We start from the raw sequence: 23108 nt of genomic DNA, 5'->3' as shown, positions 1-23108 counted from the left end.
GGGCCATGACATCAGGGAGGTGAAACCATGACATGCAAGTGAATTGGATTTAAGTGAGGGATGGTCGTGCAAGGTCACTTGCCTCACTTTTTCCCTCCAGAGCCATCTGGGTCCAGTGGCCAGATCTAGCTCAGGAGGACTAGAGATGGCTCTGGATGCAGTGGGAGACCTTGATCTTTTTAAACCAAGGTGTTCAACCACCCATTCAGTGATTAAGGTTAGGTAACAACTGAGGCAAAGAATCTCCTCTTTCACCTAGTCCCCCCCCCCAAAAAAAAAAAAAAACCTAAGGGAAAAACCCTCCCAATTTCTGGCCAAAGCAGAAATAATTTTTATTTACATTCATTCTGAATCAATCAGAAACCAAACAATGACCAAGTGGGGCTTGGCTTTGGACTTATTGGTGGCTAATCAATGAGAATCTAAGTGGTTTTAATTTAAAGCATGGTCCTTAACAAAGAAATCTGATATGCAGAGGAAGGAGGAAGAGACCTCTTAGAACATATACCTCAAATAATTACCTCTGGGTGGCATTTTAGAACACAGGATGTCAGAGCTGGCAAAGACCTTAAGATATAGATTGTAAGAACTAAGAGGAAAGAGTAGAGCTGGAAATAAACTTGAATCTGAAAGACCATCATTGAAAAGGAACAAGAAAACAGTGGTTGTAAAAGCCTGGGAAACAGACAATTTCTTATTGAAGTTTTCTCATTGAAGAACTCAGTTCAAATCCAGCTTCGGTTAGTCACTTAAATCCCTACTTAAGTTTCTTTATCTGGGAAATGGGGGAAACAATACCTAACTTATACGGTCATAGAAATGAAAAAATGAGAATAATAATTGTAAAACTTATTGCAAATCTTAAGGCATCGTGTAAATGCTAGTTACTATAGTAACAGTAGAAGTAATAGTAGCAGCAGTTGTAGTAGTATTCATCAGTTATTGTTAAAGAATAATGAAAATTGGGGCAGCTAGGTGGCTTGTGAATAGACCACCAGCCCTGAAGTCAAGAGGACCTGAGTTCAAATCTGGTCTCAGACACTTAATTCTTCCTAGCTGTGTGGCTTTGGGAATGTCACTTACCCCCAATTGTCTCAGCAAAAAAATAAAATACTAAAATAAAATACAGAAGAATAATGAAAATTGTTTCTTGCTAATGAAGGCCCCAGAGGCCACAGTTTCATCTGCTTTCTAGCATGAAAGGTTTAATTGTTTAATGACAAGCAAATTTCATTGTTTGAAAACTTAGATCAAGTGCAACATTGCATATGATGAGTGATTTGGTTAAGCTTTATGTTGTTTGGTTTTGCTTAGCTTAAAAACAAATCATCATAAGGGAAGATTTGTGAAGGAGGGGGAGAAGGTAGAGAAGAATATCTGGAAATGACTCATAAGAAAATGAAAGGTATCTCTAAAATTTGTAAAAAGGAAAAATCCTTTTTAGGATTTCTACAAGAATTTCTATGTGTAAACATTTTGCTCTACTGCTAAACTCAAGAAAGTATTGCCATATATGATATATTCATGAAGATAAATCACCATTTGGGAGATTTCTGTTCACCATCCAAGATAAGACAAATATGAAATGTTAAATGAAATACATCCATATAATTTTTATTTGTTTGACAATTTTCTTGGAATATTTCTGAAAGGGTCTCAATTCTCTATAAGAAAAAAAAAAATCCCTCCTCCCGTGTTGTGCAGTTCTAGATTATGTCCCATGAGACTACTCCACAGGAGAGCCCATGAGCAATCAAAAGACTAGAAAACTTTTACATAGTGGCATACAACCAGAACACAGAACTAACAACCCAAAGGAAAATATAAAGGAGTAATCTATCATTAGATTGGGTTGTTCACATCCATGGATGTTCTAGATTTTGTTTTTTAGCATGGGCTCTCACTTGGCCAGCAGATGGTACTCCTAATGATCCAAAACAAGCACATATTAGTGGAGTCAAAACCAAAAGAGAGCCATAACTCAACCTTGGTAAACTACTGAGTGTTTCTTCTTGTATGTTTAAAAGAATAAAAGTAGATCCCACAACATCTAAGTGTTCACCACTGTGCTATTTCCCTGAAGTGTGAAGGCTTGGTTAATTTGTACTTGGAGAAGTTTGGATTACTATTTGTCTGTCCCCTTAGCATTCCAAAATCAGTCCCAATGGTTCTCTATTCATTTCATTTGCAGATGAGATTGCTAAGACATAGAAAGGTTAACTATCTCAGCCAGTTAGTGGCAAATCACGTAGTTAACATAAAACACCCACTTAGCTTTCAAATTAAGCTTTTCTTATATTTTAACATGCAAAAACAAAGAAGAAGCAAGCAATGGTTAATACAAGGTGATTGATAGAAGAAATCCCAAACTAGCCAATGAAAGAGAAACAAAGAAGCCCTTTTGCAGCTCACCAGGGATTTCACTCTTAAGTTTGAGAAATATTAATGTAGCTATCATGCATGGTACCACAGAAAGTAAGTTTCAGTGCAAGTAAGAATAAAGAGAAGATAGCAGATTTTTTCATTCCCCAAATCTATCCTTATCAGCCTTCTACAATGCATAGCACCTCAAATGCTGGATACATATTGAAAAAAATTTCTGAATTTAAAATCCAAAGGACTCTGACTCATTTCTCACACGTAGAACATTGATAAAATTTGACAAATGGTTTATAGTAAGTAAATGAGATTTGACTTGATGGTTAGAAAAGAATTAATTTACCAGCTAGTATAGTGGAAAAAACATTAAGAAATCTAAGCTTGTTCCAGCTCAGCCCATAAACTAGCTGTCCATTAACTACAAGGATTATTTTGTATTTATAGTTGTATATACAATCCTAAAGTAACCCACAGAATGCATTGTGCATAGTAATGAATTAAAAAATGTTTGTCAAATGAATGGATGGGTAAGATTGGCTCATTATAACATGTAAATTAATTCATATGTTCTTATATTTTTAAGTAGGAATGTTACAAACTCAGATATTAAACTAAATAAAATTACTTTTAATTTCCTTTGAATTAAGTACTTGCTACTTAACTTTCACCTTGAGAATTCTTATATTGAAGTCATAATGATAATAATTGAAAGATGATAAAAAAACCATTTTGTCCAGAATGAGATTACAATGCAATTACAAAAAATATTTAGGGGTTCAAGAGGGACCCCAAAAAGCTTGGACTTTCAGACCAGCATCAGGAGGTGTCCCAAAAGAATTTTCAGGCTTGGACCTATTTCCAAGTCAAAAGGCAAAGTTTATTATAATTGTAATGCCAATTAAATCAAGCTAAGTTCCAAAAGAAGTTAGCAAAGAACCGAGGGCAAGAAGATAAAAAAAATGAAGTGAAAAATAAAAAAAAATTATACTGTTATGGAATTGCTTGTTTTATCCCATAAATTAATAATAAGGTGTTTCCTATCACTGATATGCTAATTTTATGACTGAGAGGTACAATTGAGGAGTGGTGTAGTTCTGGCTTCGTGTGCAGGTGTGGTACCCATAATTCTCTGGGTAGAGCTAGGAGAAGAGAAGAGAACCTTCTAGAAATGTTTTTAGGCCTGAAACATCACTAGGTCAAGTGGCAGACACCAACTTTGTCCTGTGCCTGTGTCAATTTTAAGCCCCTCATTATTGTTGCTCATTAATGTCAGAAACTCTGTTATCACTGACCAGTAAGCTATTATCTGACAGCCAACAATATTTGTAGCCATAGCATCCTGGTCATAGCCTAGGAGAAGAAATATGTCACTTCTAACTACATGATTCCCAAGGTCAGGTGGTCTTAGAGTTATTGCTGCATCTTTCCTAATGGCTACATCACATCATTTACAGTGTTCAAATTTGAGGAAAACTAAACTTCGGGAGAAATAATTTATTCTGTAGGATTTCAGATATAAACTAATGGGGAAAATGAGAGTGTCAGAAGTGTTGATGACATTATTAATGCATATGTGCTAAATATTGTATATAATATTTTCGAAAATCATTAATTTTCTTAAGGAAAGGAAAGGAAAGCTGAAAAAGAAGCATCACTGAAAGTAAGTTTGCTTATTCTTTCGTAATCCAGGAAAACAGCTCTTGGTCTAAAAAAAAATTTGTCATCATGAATTATAATTTTTAAAAAATCTTTCTAATTTTTCCTTCTTTTTTCTTCTACTTCTTTCCCCTCTCTTTCCATCCCCTCCTTCCTTCCTTCTTTCTTTTGTTTCTTCCTTTGTTCAGTCATTCATTGATTCCTTCCTTCTAAAAATAATATCTGCCTAAATATATAAAGATTTAAGAAAAACAATCAAATGCTGACCTTAAACTTTTAGAGGATAATCTGCTCATCCATTAAAGCTGAATTAGCTTTGCAAGGGCACCAAAGAACTATTTCTATTTGATCTCATCCAGTTCACTAAATGACTTTCTGTTGCCTTAGGAGAATTCGATCAAATTAAACTGAAGCATAAAGACAACAAAACTAATGAAGCAGAATAACAATAAAATACGAAAAACAAACCCAAACATGAGAACCTTGTATTGTCCTTTGGCAACGGATTATAGGATCAGAAAGTATAGGAAATATCATAGAAATGGAAATTTCATTGAACACTAAATCTAATGGCCCCTTTGGTGGTTTTAATAAGTGTTTTCAAGAAATAATTAGAAATTTATATAGGGATATGTTTATATATTCTTCTTCAGATCTTCAGATCTCCTAAAGAGATGGATATCTCTTTAATTTTCTATATGGTGAAACTGAAGCAAGGGAAAGTAACTCAAAGTTTTAAGTATAGTTAGCATCAGTGGCAGGATGTAAATGACCCTCACATTACCAGTCTTCTGGCTAGAATGATAGTGGTTTTTCCACTCTGGCACAATTTCTTCTCAATATGTGGTTTACTAGACCAAAAAGAAAAAGAAAGAGAGAGAGAGAAATGCTGGTGGTCTTATGGCAAAAGTAAAGGACAGCCATTGGACAGGCAAATACTTGACTGTAATCCATGAAATGTTTGAAGAATAAAAGAGATGCTTCCACCTTTTGGAACAGAGTCTTTTTGAAAAACTTATGAAAAGATATAGGCAAGGATCTCTTGGGATGAAGAGGCATGGATGGGCTGTGATTAGAATGAGTAGAGGTAGTACCACATTGATAGGATGTTGGCTCCAATGAGAATTGAAATATATAAAAAAGCGAAACTTAAATTTTAATTTGCTTCCTTTGTTTAGGTCCTAAGAACTTTCAGAGTAAGTAGTTGAGAAAAAGCACATTTAATTTTTCCTGTTGTAGACATTTTTTCGTTGTCTGTCAACCACAAGATTATTAAATATGATGATAATTGCTGGCATTTATTTGAGAATTTAAAGTTTGCAAAATACTTGGTAAATATTATGTCATTTAATCCCTTCAACAATCTTGGGAGGTAGGTACAATTATTATCCCATTTTATTAATGAGGAAGTTGTGGTAAAGATAAGTTGAATGACTTACTCTGACCCACATAGTTAATGAGGCTGGGCTTGAATATGTCTTCCTGCCTTCAGTTTCATCTCACTGCTTAGCTGTATGGACTTACAGAGAGGAATAGTGAGTTGTACATAATAAATGTTTCATGTGCAATTAAAAAAAATTTATACTGTTATGGAATTGATTGTTTTATTCCACAAATTAATAATAAAATAAATAAAAAAAAGACATATCCTTAAAGGATATGATGCTTGTATATCAAGAACACTGTCTTGGGAATTGCTGTTTGCTTTATCTCAGATATTTATCATCAATTTAAAGATTGAAAAACTACATGTATGACTTTTTATTGGCATTGTGGAATAGAAAGCAGCATACAATTTTATGACTGATAGAAAAGTTCGATTGTCATTTAATGTTGAGATTATTCAAGAAAAACTATATCCAAATGTATAATTTGATACTTTAGAAGATTCATGACATCATCATTGAAGATATTCCCATTTTAATGCATACCATTATTTTTCATCTTGTACATCCTTATCTTATTCTATCCTATATGCCAATGACTAGGGTTTCATCACTGAAGAGAATCTATCTCTAAAATATGGTTATTCCAATTGTTAGAAACCTTTTTAGAGAATTGCCTGAAAACCTGAAATGTAAAGTATCAGGTACATGCCCACACAAACAGTAAGTGCCAGAGATGGGTGTTTATCACTTTAAAATACTATACCATACTGCCTCTCTAGACACTTGCCCTATCCTCCATTAAAATGCCTTCCATTATGCTAGGGGTCTTCCTTCTTCCTTTTTATCTTTAATATCTTATAAGTACCAGGACAGGACTCAGATTGCCCATCATCCCTAATTCTTTTGATTGGTCCTCCTCCTTTTCTTAGCATAGAATTGTAGAATCATGATCCTAAAGCTGTAAGGAAATTCAGAGGCCAGCGAATCCAATCCCCATAATTTTATCAACCCTACTAAAGGAGTTTATTCAACCCCATTAATTTCCTCATGAGAAAATCAAGGGTAGGAAGATTTAAGTGGCTTTCTAAAGTCAAGCAAAGGAAGAATACTTCAAAGAAAATATGGTAGATATTTTCTATGATTCTGGATGATACATTTTTGCCCACCATTTCTTATATATCCTTGGCTGCACTTATGATCAATCTCTCCATTATTCTTTTGATCACCTTGAAATTCTGATTGTTCAATTATTGATCAGATTTGATATGATTATTTTAAAGTTATGTCCTGAATCATAACTCTAGGAACTGGAAGATTCAGAATCTTACTTTCTATTTGTGATTTTTAAATAGTTTCTTTCTATTTTCCTAGTTTCTTCTGCAGCAAACTCAAGTTAATCTGAAATATCTAGCTATACCTTTTTAAAAATTGGGTTTAATAGCCTCAATAATTAAATTTCCTGGATTCAAACCCAGAGGACAGTTTGGAGGATATAAAATGAAATGTTTCACTGACTTTCCACACAGTTCCAAAACTATATATATAAATTTGCCTATAAACTAACAAGATCTGATTTGGGAGCATTGCATTATAATAAGGTAGTTAATTTTTTTTCTTTCCAACATTAACGATGCTTGAAAGATTCCAATCAACCCAATCATGAGGCTCTCCTCAATCTCATGAGGCATTTAATAATTGGTTACCTCAGCAGTACATTTTTTAAAAGGTTGTTTATCCTTGGCTGACAATTACTCTGCCATAAAAATGAAAGAAAGAATTAAAAGTCAGTATTGCTTGGCAAGTGTTAGAATAATTAATTTGCTTTTCCTGTCTAGCAAATATGCTAATTCCCACCTTAATTGTATTCTCCAGAATTTGTGTCAAGCAAAGTATGAAGTTTTTAGTCACAACATTCATACGGCAGAGGGACCTGCACTGAAATGTTTGTGAATGTCCAAATGGGAATCTCTGCCAAATGAGAAAAATGGAAAATAGAAGGATAACAATCTGTGCCTCAAATATGTAATAGGCTTTTCTAAGAAAAATAATTTTTTGTTTTATCCCCTTTCCCAATTCAAGTTACTGCTAACTTTGGTTGCTTCTTTTTCAACCCACAAATCAGCTTCAAAGAGAGAACAAATAATACTGGATGATCTTCTCTCCTAGTAAGTATACCATTTTCCACTTTATGTTTGGAAATATGTTTCTTTCACTTAAAGAATATTTAGGCAATGCAAGGAAAACAAAAACAGAATTTGAGGAAAAATACAAAAATCTTTCTAGTTGACCCTAGAAATTTTGCTTATGTTAAAAGTTTTAAGTTTCCATCTTAAAACCAAGAGGAACCAACATAAGATTAACTCCCATTTACACAGAATAGTTAGGGAACATCCCATTTTATCCTTGAATACTATATTTAATATACTTCCTTAATAATGAATACTATATTCAATATACTTCCTTAATATTTATTTAATAATTCCACTATATTTAATAGTCACCATTCCTGGATTTTCAATTTTCAAACAATTTCTATGCACAAAGCTAACTATTTAATGAGAAGATTGGTCATTCACAGGACACATCAGGATTTTTACCTTATTTCTGTCATCACAGTTCGAGAGCAGTAGGAACCTCAGAAGCTATCTATTAAATATTCAGATGAAAAAATGTAACACTTGAGAGTTTAATCACTTGACTAAGATCATATAAGTAGTAATTTTCAGAAGAAATAAACCTAAGTTTTCAGCCTTCAAGGGAAGAACTTGTTTGATTGTACTGTTACTTCATTGGGGTAAGGGAATGGCATGCCTTTGACCCTTTCTCTCACTACTCTTCTAATTCCAATCTAAATTTACTCTTAAATTTCCCTTCCCAATTATAATCATCTGGTCTCATTACCTTTTCCCTCTGTCTATTGCTACTGAACTTAACTTATGTTTTTTGTTCTCATCACCTTTTATCTTGCAACCTCTACAATTTCCTTTAATCCATTGTTGCTATTCTAACTTTATTTGCCCATCTCCTTAGTCCTGAACCTCTCTTCAACTCCTAAGAAAAGATTTCAATAGTATTTTGGATTCTGTTTTTTAGTCCCATGCTTTGACCTTCGACTGCTTCTGTTACAATCTCGTTGGGTAACTCCCAACATCTGTTTTTTCCATTTCTACTCTTGCTCAGTCAAGTGAAGCTAGAGAAAATCATGAAACCTTTTTGATTGGTATCTGCTACAAATTTATTCTATTTAAACTCAATTAGGCTTTCATTGTTGCATGGTAATACATTTAATAATCTCTTAATGGACACCCTATTACTTCCTCCAGGGAAGTCATACAATACTCATTAACCCGCTTTCCCTACTCCACCTGCAATAATGTGGATAATCTCACATCCTATTTTTAAGAAAATCGAAGATGCCAGACAGCAGAGTTTCATCAGGCTCCTCCTCCATATTTTAAGGCTTTCTATTCATTCAATCTCTCCTTTACTGTCATTGTAGAGAAAGGATAGATATTACTAAAGGCAAATCCTCCCTCTAAATCTTCTATGTTAATACTTTCTGTTTCCTCTGCAACACTGAAACTGAATTTTCAAATGGTTAGCAAATTATATAGGGCTGTATATTTAGGATTGGAAGAAGATTTAAAATCATCTAATTCAATTCCCCTATCCCATTTTATAAATGAAGAAATCAAGAATTAAGGAGTGAAGTGACCTGTCTTAGGTCTTATAGCTAGTAATATAACTATGATTATAGCCAATTTTAACTTTAGTTAGAGATAATTGATAGACCAGACCAAGACCTTTGATACTGTCAGTCATGAGGATTTATGGAAAACATGAAAATTTGGTTGCCCAGAGAAGTTCATCAATAAGTCAATTTCATGATAGCATGATTGCCTGGATTCTGGTAAAGGGACAATGCTCTCTCACTTTCTCAGTCACCAATGGAGTGAAACACGGCTATGTGCTTGCTCCCATGCTTTTTAGCGTGATATTTTTAGCAATATTTTCAAATGCCTTCAATGAAAACAAACATGGAGTCAAGGTCAGCTTCCACACTGATGATAAATTTTTCAACTTGCAAAGGCTATAAAAGCCAAGATGAAAGTGGAGGGAGTATTGGTCAATTATTTTGTTTTTTAGTTTGTTTACAGATGATTGTGCATTCAATGCACAATCATCTAAAGCTGAGGCAGCAAAGTCTAGGTTGATTCTCTACTGTTTGTGCTCATTTTGGCCTAACACAATACTAAGAAAACACAGGTCCTCCATCAGCCAGCATCACACAATCCATATGTGGAACCGTTAGTTACCAAAAATAGAGAAATTTAGAATTGTGGATAAGTTCATTTATCTTGGGAGGGATTTACACATTGATAATGAAGTTGACACATGAATTGCCAGAGCTGTCATTGTTTGGGAGGGTCCAAGGAAAATGTGGGAGAGAAGACTACCAAACTGAAGGTCTACAGAGCCATTGTGCTGACCTATTGTGGTCTGTCGATGAAATCTGGAAAATATACCAGCACCATATTGGGAAACTGAATCACTTCCATTTGAAGTGTCTAAGGAAAATTCTGAAATTTTCTCAAATGACACTGCCAAGCATTCAAATTCTATGGCAGAGAGCACAATTCTGATGGACTGGCCATGCTATTTGAATATCAAATGTACATTTGCCAAGAAGGTTATTTTATGGAGAATTGACACAGAAAGCAGTCACATGGTGGTCAGAAAAACTGGTACAAAGACACTCTCAAGAACTTTAGAATTAATCGATTATATTATATACCTCAACAACGACAGTGTATGAGATGTATTCTGATGGAAGTGGATTTCTTCGACAAAGAGCAGGTCTAACTCAGTTTCAATTGATCAAGGATGGACAGAAGCAGCTACACCCAAAGAAAGAACATTAGGAAATGAATGTAAACTGCTTGCATTTTTGTTTTTCTTCCCAGGTTATTTATACCTTCTGAATCCAATTCTCCCTGTGCAACAAGAGAACTGTTCGGTTCTGCACACAAATATTATATCCAAGATCTACTGTAACCTATTTAACATGTATAGGACTGCTTGCCATCTGGGGGAGGTGGTGGAGGGAGGGAGGGAAAAAATTGGAACAGAAGTGAGTGCAAGGGATAATGTTGTAAAAAAAAAATTACCCAGGCATGGATTCTGTCAATAAAAAGTTATTTTAAAAAAATCTTCAGAAAAACCTGAAAAAAAAAAGAATTAATCGATTATATGACATGGGAGACACTGGCATAGGATGGCTCAGGATGGTGTGCCCTCATCAGAGAAGGTGCTGTGCTTTATGAGCAAAACAGAATTGAATTAGATCAGGAGAAACATAAAATACATAAAATTAGAGAATCTACCCCAAATGTGAACATAGACTATTTATGCCCAATCAGTGATAGAAAATGCTGAACTTATATTAGTCTGATAAGCCATATTCAAACACAATGGAACTTCTAACAGTGATATAATTTTAGAACTCTTTGAGAATGAAGGGCAACAACCAAATAATTATATATATATATATATATATATATATACACTATATTATATATATACACATACATATACATAAGTACATGGGTACATAGATGTGTACATACACATGCACATATATTTATCTTCTTAGAAAGAGTTTGAATTCAGTATTTTATGCATTTCAAGAAAAAAGCACTTCAGCATTTCGCTCTAGCTCAGTACTTATCACACTGGGTGGTTTTCTTGATTGAGCAGTAGCGGTGTGAGGTTGGCCAGGAATACTGCCCAGCCCCTAACCCCGTTGTTATTGCCTTCAGCTGAGGCAGCTCTTCCTCAGCAAAGGCAGTGGTAACCGTGATTGTCAGGTTGGAGTCCTCGATGCTGAGGTTTGTGGGCAGGCAGGTGGAGGGGCCATTCCTGCAGAATGATGTGGCTGCAGTGCATATATCCTAGCTCCCAATACAGCAGTACTGCGAGGGACATGAAGCTGTAAGAGAGCTCAGCTAGAGGAGACACAGCTGCAGGGCTCTGTTAGCAGCAGAGGCAGCCCAGGTGGAGGCAATGGTGTCAGGGTTCCCAGGATTCTTGGCAGCTCCGAGCCCCAGCAGCCAGAACCCTGGGCACCCAAGGTGTGGGACTCCACAATTAGCATCCCTTTTCCAAGGAAGCTGGAATCGGTCAGGTGTGGGGAGAATATAAAGGTTGAGATTCCTCTCAGAAAATTAGTTGGATCAAGAACAGAGGGGCCTGGCTGGGTTGGGTTTGCTTGTTCTCTGCAACTAGAAGCCTTTGGGGGGAACTAGGAGGGGAGCATGAGGAGGTTGTAGATTAGAGATGTATAATTCCTTTAATGCTCTTCATTTTCATTACTTATCATGCCTTCTGTAATCAATTAATGAGGAGTATCAAGGTACCACTGTACATGCACACACAATTAATATTATAATTAATTATAGTAAATAAAAGTGAGGATTTAAGCTCAGATTCACTGAACTTCCTCCCTCCCTCCCTTCTTCCCTTCCTCCCTTTTTCCCTTCTTCCCTTCCTTCCTTCTTTCCTTCCTTCCTTCTCTTTTATCTCTTACTCTATTTGTAAGAGAATAAGACTGTTTTTGGATGCTCCCCTTCTCCTCCCTCCTTTTCTTTTCTCCTCTCTCCTGTTTCCCTTAGCACTCAGAGAATTTAAGAATCTGGCTCTAATCCTGCTTTTTAAATCACTCTCTCCGGGTGCCTTGGGTACACACACTAAATGGAAGTACTTGTAATGTCTCACTACTTCCTGTCTCCACATATTTTCCTCACATATTCTATGGAATAGATTTTTTAGACCCCATATTATGCGAATACTTTTACAAACCATATGGTTAACAATAATTTATTGAATTGATAGAACATATATATTCAAGACATATAGGATACAGAGGTAGAAGGAGCTTTAAATATCATCTCATTTAGCTCCTTCATTTTATATATAGAAAATGGAGTCAGTGAAGCTTACACATTAAACTGCAAGTAGCAAACCTCTGATTAGAATCTAATTTCTTTGATTCCAAATCTATATGGATCTTATTTTTATATGATATATTTTATGTTATAGCCATTTACTTAAAGTAACAAATACTTATCAATATGATTATGTGACTATCAGTGAGTCATTTAAACAAAAGTATCCCAGGCAGCTTTCTAAATTGTTAACATGTGCCAATCTGCATTGGTGGAGGGAGATTCCTCTTTGGAAGTTCATTGTACAAATGGATTCATTTGTCTAGCTTAAAAAGAATTCTGACAATTACAGCAGAACTTTACTTAATTTGTGGAATATATTTTCTAGTGTAGCTTCTTGCCTCTTTCCTCTTTCTAATCTTTTCCCTGTTTTAAAGAAATATTTTTCACAGGTCTCTCCTAAATTCTGTCATCTTGGATTAAATGTCTCATTTCTTTCTTTTACTTTATAATGTGACAAAAAGATGGGAATATAGTATATAATTTGATTATTAAAAGACCAATTAGAAGTGGGGAATCTGCCTCAGTATCCAGACTGAAAAGACAGAAAAAAAATCCACAAGAAGAAATGACCTTTGGATAACGTCTTTCATACTATTTTTGTCAATACAATGGAAAGATGTGAGTTAAGTTATAGTTAAGTTAGATAGATTTACATTAGTTGAATAACTTGACCTAATGTGTAATGAATGAGTAAATGTCAGCTTCCAGGAAGGTGGTGTGTTCTAAATTCACCTCGTTGAACTATTGTCAAGGCTACATTTTTCTGTTTTGTCCATTTAATTGAAAATTGTTTATAGAATACTCCTGGTAATAGAATCAGAACAAACATACCCTTGATCTAATAGTTTAATAACCCTGTCCAAAAGAAAAAAGGAAGGAAGGGAGGGAGGAAAAGTGAAAGGGGAAAAACAAGAAAAGAATGAAGAAAAGAACAAGTAAGAAAGGTTTCTATTCTAGAATACCACTGGGGACTTAGAGGGAAGGATTAAGAGTGTGATTTTTTTTACATATTGAAAGAAATGATTATAAATGAAAAAAATTTAAAAGCAGCTATAATAATTGCTGTCATTGATGTACTTTGAGGCTTGAAAAGCATTTTACAAATATCATCTGGGAATACAATAACTCTGGGAAGGTATTTATTGTTATCCTTACATTTTTATTAACAGATGAAGAAGCTGAGGTGGAGTTAAGAAACTTGCCAATCTAGCCATATGAAAAGATGCCCCAAGTCATTATTAATCAGAGAAATGCAAAGTAAGACAACTCTGAGATAGCACTGCACACTTGTCAGATTGGCTAGAATGACAGGGAAAGATAATGCGGAATGTTGGAGGGGGATGTGGGAAAAGAGGGATATTAACACATTGTTGGTGGAATTGTGAATACATCCAGCCATTCTGTAGAGCAATTTGGAATTATGCTCAAAAAGTTAACCCTAAACCTGTACATACCCTTTGACCCAGCAGTGCTACTACTGGGCTTATATCCCAAAGAGATACTAAAGAAGGGAAAGGGACCTGTATGTGCAAGAATGTTTGTGGCAGCCCTCTTTGTAGTGGCCAGAAACTGGAAACTGAATGGATGCCCATCAATTGGAAAATGGCTAAATAAATTGTGGTATATGAATATTATGGAATATTATTGTTCGGTAAGAAATGACCAGCAGGATGATTTCAGAAAGTCTTGGAGAGACTTACATGAACTGATGCTGAGTGAAATGAGCAGGACCAGGAGATCATTCTATACTTCAACAACAATACTATATGATGATCAATTCTGATGGACCTGGCCATCTCCAGCAATGAGATGAACCAAATCAGCTCCAACCGAACAGCAATGAACTGAACCAGCTACACCCAGCGAAAGAACTCTGGGAGATGACTATGAACATAGAATTCCCAATCCCTCTATTTTTGTCTGCCTACATTTTTTATTTCCTTCACAGGCTAATTGTACACTATTTCAAAGTCTGATTCTTCCTGTACAGCAAAATAATTGTTAAGACATGTATATTTATATTGTATTTAACTTATACTTTAAAACATTTAACATGTATTGGTCAACCTGCCATCTAGAGGAGGGGAAAAAGTGGAACAAAAAGTTTGGCAATTGTCAATGCTGTAAAATTACCCATACATATAACCTGTAAATAAAAAGCTATAATTAAAAAAAAAAGAAAAGAAAATATGATAGGGGAAAAACTTCAGTACATGCAAAAGAAACTTGCCAAAATTGTACAGTTAGTAAGTATTCTAGGACAAATTTAAATCCATATCTCCTTAATTCTAGTCCTAGAACCCTATCCATTGTACCACCTACAAACTATAGTTGTTTGGGTCAATGTTTAGTTTAAATTTTCCATAAAACTATTAATTTTTTAAAAGTTTTTACAATTCCAAATAAGATCTATATGGAGTATTGATTTCTTAACCTTTGGGGGAATAATTTTATTCTCTATATCAAACAATTCTTCTGAATATAATTGTGTTGAATAACAGGTTATAAACTATTGCTTCCTATTATAATTATGAACATATTTTGACCTGTATTCATGTTTTTGAGTAGTATATTTCATGTTTGGTTTAGGGATTACAGTACCTGAACTAGATTCATAAGTGTGTCTCTGAAGTGTCCAGAAGTCTCTGAGTAAATGTCTTCTTGAAGGTCACTATTGTATTCTGAGGAAGAAAAAGCCTGTGTTAAAAAGAATGATTTATTATAGGCCTCCACATATGATGTGCTTGGAATACTCTAGTGATAATTCTCTAGAAACAGTAGGTTCAAAGCTCAGGAAATATATTCTGACTGTTGACATTTATCTGTCTTTTAACACCTTCTCCTCAGAAGTAATCATTAAGGATCATAGCAAAGAAACAACCAGTTGGCTTTTCTTGCTCACTTATAATCCTTTCACAAGTACTGATAAGTACTGCTGGCAGCTTTTTAATAATGACTTATTTCAGACTTTAAAGGAGTTCAGATTTTTGAGATATAAGGAAACAGAAACAATTGCTTCCCACACCACCTCCTGGCAAATACTTGGAATGGCTTATATTATTTTAAATTTTCTGAGTGATGGTGCCTCTTACAAAGTTCCCTGGGAAAATCCTATACACAATATGCATATGCATACATAAAGATGGATGCATACATATGTGTTACGCATGAATGTATGTATGTGTATATACATATACACACGTGTGTATATTAAACATTATACATATTCATACACACACACACACACAATGATTATTTAGTGATTGTCTCTTGGATATCCCTTGATTTTCACTTTCAGATCAAGGATGATAGAGTAGGTTCAAAGGCATTCAGGAATATTGAAAATAAAAATAGCTCACATATCTATGTCAAAAGTTTGTAGAAAATTTTATCTTAGCTGAATTGGGGTGACATATAGATTATTACTATATAAATAAAGCAAAATAATGAGTTGAGACAATTGCACTGATAATTATTCAAGATATAAAAAGGAAAAACTTTGATTTGATATGAATTGACATATAATTCAGTGATATAAATTATTTTATTGATTGTTGATCATTGTAGAATTCATTAGGTAAATTGCTAAATTACAATCTATTTTGTCTATGCAGAAAGCATCCATTTTCCCTTTGGGTATCATATGAATATATGCTCATAAAACAATAGAATTATGTATCTAGTCTATCTCTCTACTTTGATTAAAATAAAACCTAAAAGGTAAAGTGATGCCCATTGTCACAAATTTTTGAATGCAGGTCAATTAATTACCTCCAAATCTACTGTACTACTATGTCTTCCAAAAAAAAAAAAACTGCCTCAGGATATTAGAAAGTGTCCGGTAAGTTTTCTGACTTGGGAAAAATTTGCCTATGAATTACTAACTATTCTCAGAGAATTTGTTTTGTTTCACCTTCTTCTCCATGGAATCAAGTCAGTTTTGTGTCATCACCAGACATTAGTATTGATTCTGAGAGGCTGCTTTCAAGGACATTTAAAGTCACAGCATATTTCCTTGGAATTTTCCAAGCACTTAGCACATAGTAGGTACTTAATACATGCATACTGCCTTCACCTAAACCACATGATCTAGCCCAGTGGCATCCAACTCAAATAGAAACTGGAGTTTCTATTTACTTTATGTGCAAAAAAAAAAAGTCTAACATGCATATGTAATTATATGTATGTATAATATGTATATATGTATGTATGTATGTATATAAAACATACGCAAATAGTATGCTTCTTTCATTTGGAAAATTTCTCCATTTGTTCTTGATGCTAATATATCAATGAGGCAATTCTCTTCTGTGCCTGATCCCTAGAAGAAAAAAAAAAATAAAACAATACAAAATAGAGAAAGACACATACTGTGGATTAATAGTTCAGAAGGTATTTATAAGGAGATAGTTACATAAAATTGAATGACAAATGTTTATCACCCCAGCTATATTACAATAATTCTTTTTGACTGAGCCTGGAAGAGGCATGCTGAGTTCATTGAGATGGGACATTTGCAGCTTGGAAATAAAGGTAAATCAATACTAGTAGCTGAGTAAATTTGATTTGTAAGGGTAGAATTATGGGAATCAACTCCTAGAGAGAGACTAAGTAGCTTCTGACCCAGTGTCGGGTGACTTTTAAGATTATGTGTATTTTTTTGGCCATAGGTGGATTCAATTCAATTTAATTCAATTCTACAAGGATTTATTCAGTTTGGTCAGCTGCCTATGAAAGTCATCTGTACCCGTGCTGGTTTCTTCAAATTCTTCAAAGGAAAATTAAAAAAAAAAAGTAAAACAAATAAAACAAACAAATTCAATAAAAATAAAATACTTATAGGATCAAACATTGAGAGTTGGAAAGTACTTAAACCCAATCTCTTTATTTTACAGATGAGTAACTGAATCCCAGAGAGCTTAAATAGTTTGTTTATCCCAGGTCACTTAGCTAGTAAATGTCTAAAACAGGATTTAAACTAAGTTCTCTTTCTGATTCCAGTTTAGCACTTTACCATGGGCTCAATGAGCTTATATCCTATTCTGACTTTGATAGAGACCAGATTATTTTATCAATGATTCAATGATTACTGGGAGAATTCAGAAAATATACTATCTCTTCCTTGCATGGGTCTATCACAATGACTGGCACTGACTCTTTAGAAAAGGCTTGTTGATTGACTGTGAAGATGCAAACATTTGAGTTTTTTAGGTTTTTTTTTTTCTCTCTCCTCCTTACTTGTAAAATCACTATTTCTCAGATAACCAAGCTGAAAAGGAAAAATCTATTGGGTCAGAAAACAAGACAAAAACAAAAACAAAAAACCTATAGAATTATAGACCTCAGAGTGGTAAATGGCAGCATGATCTAACCCAGTGGCATCCAACTCAAATAGAAATGGATATCACTAATCCATATATAAAGATTTTTGTAGGCACATATTGATTTAGTTTGAAAATCTGATATTGTCTCTTATTGCATTTTTATTTGTTGTATTACATATTTCCTAATTATATTTTAATCTTGTTTGGATTGCATACTAAAATGTGATGGACTGTATATCTGACACCTCTTATCTAGTCCAGGGCTTCTTAAATTTTTTCCACTTGTGATCTCTTTTCACCTGAGAAATTTTTACATCACATAGATATATAAAACAGGTAAACAAATCAAGTATTGACCAATAATAAAACATAACTTCACAACCCCCACATTTAATTATATGAATCCATATGGGATAGTGACACAGTTTAAGAAGCTTTGATATAGCTAATTCCTTCCTTTTTTTTTTTTTTTTTTTAACATTTGAGCAAATTGAACCCTAGAGTAACTTGGTTAAGATCAAGCAAGTAGTAAGAAGGAAAGAGGGAATTCAAACTTAATTCTTTCACTCTAAAGCACCAATCTACAATAGAACAGTAGGTAACAGTTACTAAAACTAGGATCTGATAGTGCTAGTATTTTGGTTCCAGGGAGCAATTGAGATAGGATAATTCTAGGCTAAACTCTCTGCAGGTGTTTAGATCAAAAGAGATGGGATAATGCTCCTTGGGCCAAGTGAAGGATTTAATCCTTTGGAAAAAAATCATAATCTTTATCTTCTTCTGTGGTCTGCTAGATCTTAACATAAAAGGCTCAGGTCAGTTATTTCCTTTCCATGTTATCACTGGGGCTAGACAGGTTGTCTTAAAATAAAATGAGTTTAAACAGCAATATAGTGTATAAAAAGTCTTTACATCTTTGCAGATGAAATTTCATTATATGAACTCCTTTTCTTAAATTAATAAGAGCGATAACTAAAGTCTTGGGGGCTGGGTATAAAAAAAAAATCAGTCCTAACCAAACTTTGTCCCTAATTCACTGTGATCCATCTCTGATAGTAATTAAAATAGTAAGGATGATGATAACATTCATGTAGTACTTTAAAATTTTCAAAATGTGATTTCTTCCCTATAAAATTAATGGGTTCTGATTTTGGGTGCCTACTGATATGAATGGCTCTGTATTAGCCTCCTTTTAGGTTTAAGAATTTTTGGCAGTATTTTCTAAATGTGACTATAAAAAGATCTGATGCCTTATTATTGTGGGAAAATCTTATTTTTCATGCAGACTATTTAAAAAATAGGAATCAGAGAGTAGAGATTATCAATCTAACTTCCATTCATTGCCTTTCTAATTCTTAGCAATACTTGTCATGTTTTTCAGATTCTATTCCACAGAGGGCAGGGACTGTTTTTTTGCTGTTTCTTTTATTTAATCTCCAGAGCTATGTGTCATTGCCTGATATATAGTAGGTTTTTAATAAATGTTTATTGATTGGTTAATTGGAATAGTGATTAATAAAAATAATATAAATATATTCATAAGAATAATATAAATCAATGCTTAAATTTGAATTCATTGGCAAAAATTTGATACCAGATGTATTTTATAGGTCTTAACCAAATTCCTGAAGTGGATAGAATTGACATGTATTTTAATAAAACATAAAATAGTTCCAAATGTAGGGAAGATTTTAATGATGTTTATTCTGGCTCTCAGTGATAACTACCAGTTGGTAGTTGCTTCACATGCCCTCTGTTCACAGACTGTAATAGTCTCTTCTGCCAACTAATTCTGGAAAGATTTCAGAAGTCCTACCGGTATTTCACTATAGCCTTTAGAAGTAAGAAGGAATGCACAGTCTCCAAAAAAGCAGCAACAAAGAAAAAACCTTAATAAGATCTATAATTATCTGATTTTTAAAAATTACTTTCTTTATAGAAAAAAACCCACTTAATTATTCAAAATGGAAATTCAGATGGATGGGAAAGCATAGGAGAAACTTAAGGTCTTTTCAAAATAAATAGACAATATGGCAAAAACATTTCATCTCTAATTCTGTTTACTATTTGTACTTGATGGGCTAAAGTGATTACCAACTATTTTTAAGAGCAGAATATTACTTCTGCCCTCCTTAATATGACAACAAACATAAATCATATTGCACAATGCATTTCTCATTTCTCATTAGGACTCATTTAGAAATGCCCTTTATAACATTTGAGGGTCCTGTTAAATGTCAGAGAGCAAGAGAAATAAATGTGATTATAGGCAAACAATATCTTAGAGTATTTCCCAGGGTTTTAGAGATTGGAGAAGTACCTTCATGGCATGCCAGAGCTCATGAGCATCATAAGATGGTGGTGGATACATCAGACCAACCATAACATCCTTAAAATGCCCAGAAAGATTCTCCTTCAGGTCTGCAATTAAATCCTATAGAGAAAAAAACAAAACAATAAATCCATATGCTATCCACATCATGGTATATCTACATCAGCGGCACGGTGGTTGAAGAGTCCAGAGGCCATAGGTTCAAGTCCTGCTTCTGACATTGTGATGCTAGGTAAATTAATTAAACTCACAGAGCATCAAGAAACTCCCTAAGACTGTAAATTGCAGAAAAATTGTTGAGCATGGATATAAAGTTCATTAGCATATAGTTTGAGAGCTAAAAGAGACTTGAGATACCAATTAGTCTAACTCACTCATTTTACAGATAAGGAAACTGAGGCCCAAAGAAATTAAAGCAACTTAAATATTCAATACAGGAATTAAAACCTATCCTGTCTCTAAATACAAAGTCTTTCCACTGTAGCATGCTTCTTCTGCATTAGACCAAAAATCCATGACCTTATCTCAACCTTCACAAATCATGGAATAGTAAAGAATGCATTTTGTGGACTCAACTAGTCCTTCATCTCCAATCCTTCCACAAAATAGGTATCTTCCTGTTGAAAATCATTAATGATTTGGGAACAAACAAATTAATGAATCTTGTTAGATTGAAAACTTCAAGGTTCGTATCTGATTAAATTTACTTCATTATCTTTTGAAAAAATATCTTAGCATATACAGCAATAGACAGGATAAAATTGTACCTTCCTCTATCCAACCCCCAAACACACACACACTGCCTTTGTCTCACTGTAAATATGAATAGCAATTGAAAACTAAATACAGTTTACCTGGGCTTACTTAACATTAGTTATACCTCTCCTGGTGTCCTTGATTGCTTCTGGAGGCCCAGAGAAGGGATGCTTTAGGAAATATTCTTTAAGAAAAAGTTTTTTGTTTTATTTTGTTTTTGCATCTTGGTAATAATGGCACTTCGCGGGAAGGAATTGATTTCTCTATTGCCCCAAAGCTTATGTTATCTTTTGTGACATAAAAAAAATAATCTTTTAGGCATTTCTGAATATCACAGCTAGATTTTATTGTAATGCATAAAAGAGCATGTAAAATGAAATATGCATACATACATGTGTGTGTTTGTGTGTGTGTGTGTGTGTGTGTGTGTTTTCCCTCCCCTAAAGTCAAGCAGGCATACTGGGTTTTCTTTGTTAAAACATGAAAATTTTTTAAAAAAATCAATGTTTGCCAAATTACAAAAGTACAAAAATTGATGAGAAAAGATTTTTCATTCTCAATCTTTTGAGATATATTAACTGAAATATATGTAAATATTACATATATAATATACATACATACAATAATCTTTTTGCAGTATATTTAGCTTTTATTAAGACTACCAGAAAAAGGGTTATAAATCAATTCCATATGATTTAAAGACTAGCCAAAATGTGTAGATGATATTCTATCCTTTTTAATGTATTCAACATATAAGTTCAAATTTTTTCTTATTATATATATTAAGATATCTTAGTGACCCAAACTAAGGCATAAAGGTTTTAAGAATAAAGACAGAATAATCATAAGTTGAATACTCAGTGCTACTAGACAAAACGATTAAGTGCTTTTATGTTTCATTTTAAATTAAAAGCCATTTATCTGCTAACTGAATAGTATGGATAGGAGTACTATATGACTTGTGTTTTTCTGAACAACTGCTACTTCAAAATTTCTGTCCTATTGTCCGTATAAATCATAAAAGTGTCTTAGGAACTGGACTATATCATTAACTAGAGATTGAAAGAATCGAGACAATAAACATTATAATAAAGCATCCATAACTCATAAAACATTGAGAACTACAAAAGAAAATGGGATTGAAAAAGTCTTGAATTTATGGGTCAAAATCAAGGACTTTACCCTTTAAAATGTGATGTAAAATTCTTGTTCTTAGGGCTATATTTCACTTTTTTTTTTGTATTTCTACTATATAGCAGAGAATTTTGAATAATATTAAGCATGTCAGTATAACCACTGATATGCTTCTTAATAAATGCTTGTTGAGTGAATGAAAGAAAAGTGAAAGTCTATATGAAAGATCTTAAGGAGTGAATTATCAAAATGAGAAAATATGGTATGAACCCATGAAATGTTGGAATATGAATATGAAATAATAAATGTTTGACTGCTTATTTTTACTTTCAATATTATTTTTACATATTATAAGATGCTATATAAATGGTAAGAAAATAGTTATTATAAAAAGTTAAAATGCTGGGACAGATCTAATAAGATAAATCTAAAAGAGATGAAAGAAATCTTATTCTTAGAATAAGGAGGGGAAACCAACACATTTCACTATTATAAGATTGAGAAGGTGTGACTAGTTAGTTTTTCTGAAAAAAAAAAAAAACTATTTGGGTATTTAAGGGGGCAAGAATCTATATGCAAGTGAAAATTTGGTTGTGACGACCAAGAAAGTGAATGCAAACAACCTAAAATTAAGAGAGGCATGGTATGCTGGAATAGGGCAGTAATAGTCACCTGTATTCTGTCAGACTTCATATCTACAGCATTGTAGTTAGGTCTGGACATCGCATTTTAGAAGGTTCACTGATATTCTGGGGAATATGAAGAAGCATCCAAAAATGATGTTTGGATCATATTTGGAAAACCCTGCAGATCTTGCCAAATAAGAATCATTTAAAGTTAAGAGAGATTGTATGACAGAGGTGATATAATATTTATAACTATCTGAAAGGTTGTAGAAGAAAATTGGACTTCTGTTTAGTCCCAGGGAGGAGAACTAAAATGTAAGAGGAAAGACATTAAGAATAAAATTTAGGTTTGAAGTAAAGGAAAGAAAACCCATGTTCTTCTCAATTAATTCTCCGCCAAGAATAAGCAGGAGAAGGTCTTTCTGGTGAAGTTATTGGTTCCTCCTCACATGAATTTTAGAGCATAAACTCAATGTCTATTTGTCCACCATATTTCAGAGAGTATT

General features: G+C 33.7%; 1 protein-coding gene across 1 annotated transcript in view; it reads right to left on the bottom strand.

Annotated features, from left to right (window-relative positions):
- ANXA10 (annexin A10) overlaps positions 1-23108 on the bottom strand; it is a 71967-nt gene that overhangs the window by 21471 nt on the left and 27388 nt on the right. Inside the window, exons 3-5 of the mRNA XM_003773089.2 lie at positions 20075-20188; positions 16661-16751; positions 15032-15111 (exon numbers count right to left, since the gene is read on the bottom strand). Coding sequence (XP_003773137.1) covers positions 15032-15111; positions 16661-16751; positions 20075-20188 — 285 coding nt within the window. The remainder of the gene's footprint in view (positions 1-15031; positions 15112-16660; positions 16752-20074; positions 20189-23108) is intronic.

Source organism: Sarcophilus harrisii, chromosome 6, assembly GCF_902635505.1.
Source record: "Sarcophilus harrisii chromosome 6, mSarHar1.11, whole genome shotgun sequence".
Classification (NCBI taxonomy): Eukaryota; Metazoa; Chordata; class Mammalia; order Dasyuromorphia; family Dasyuridae; genus Sarcophilus; species Sarcophilus harrisii.
Note: the sequence above shows the minus strand (reverse complement) of the source record. Positions and strands in the feature narration are given on the sequence as shown.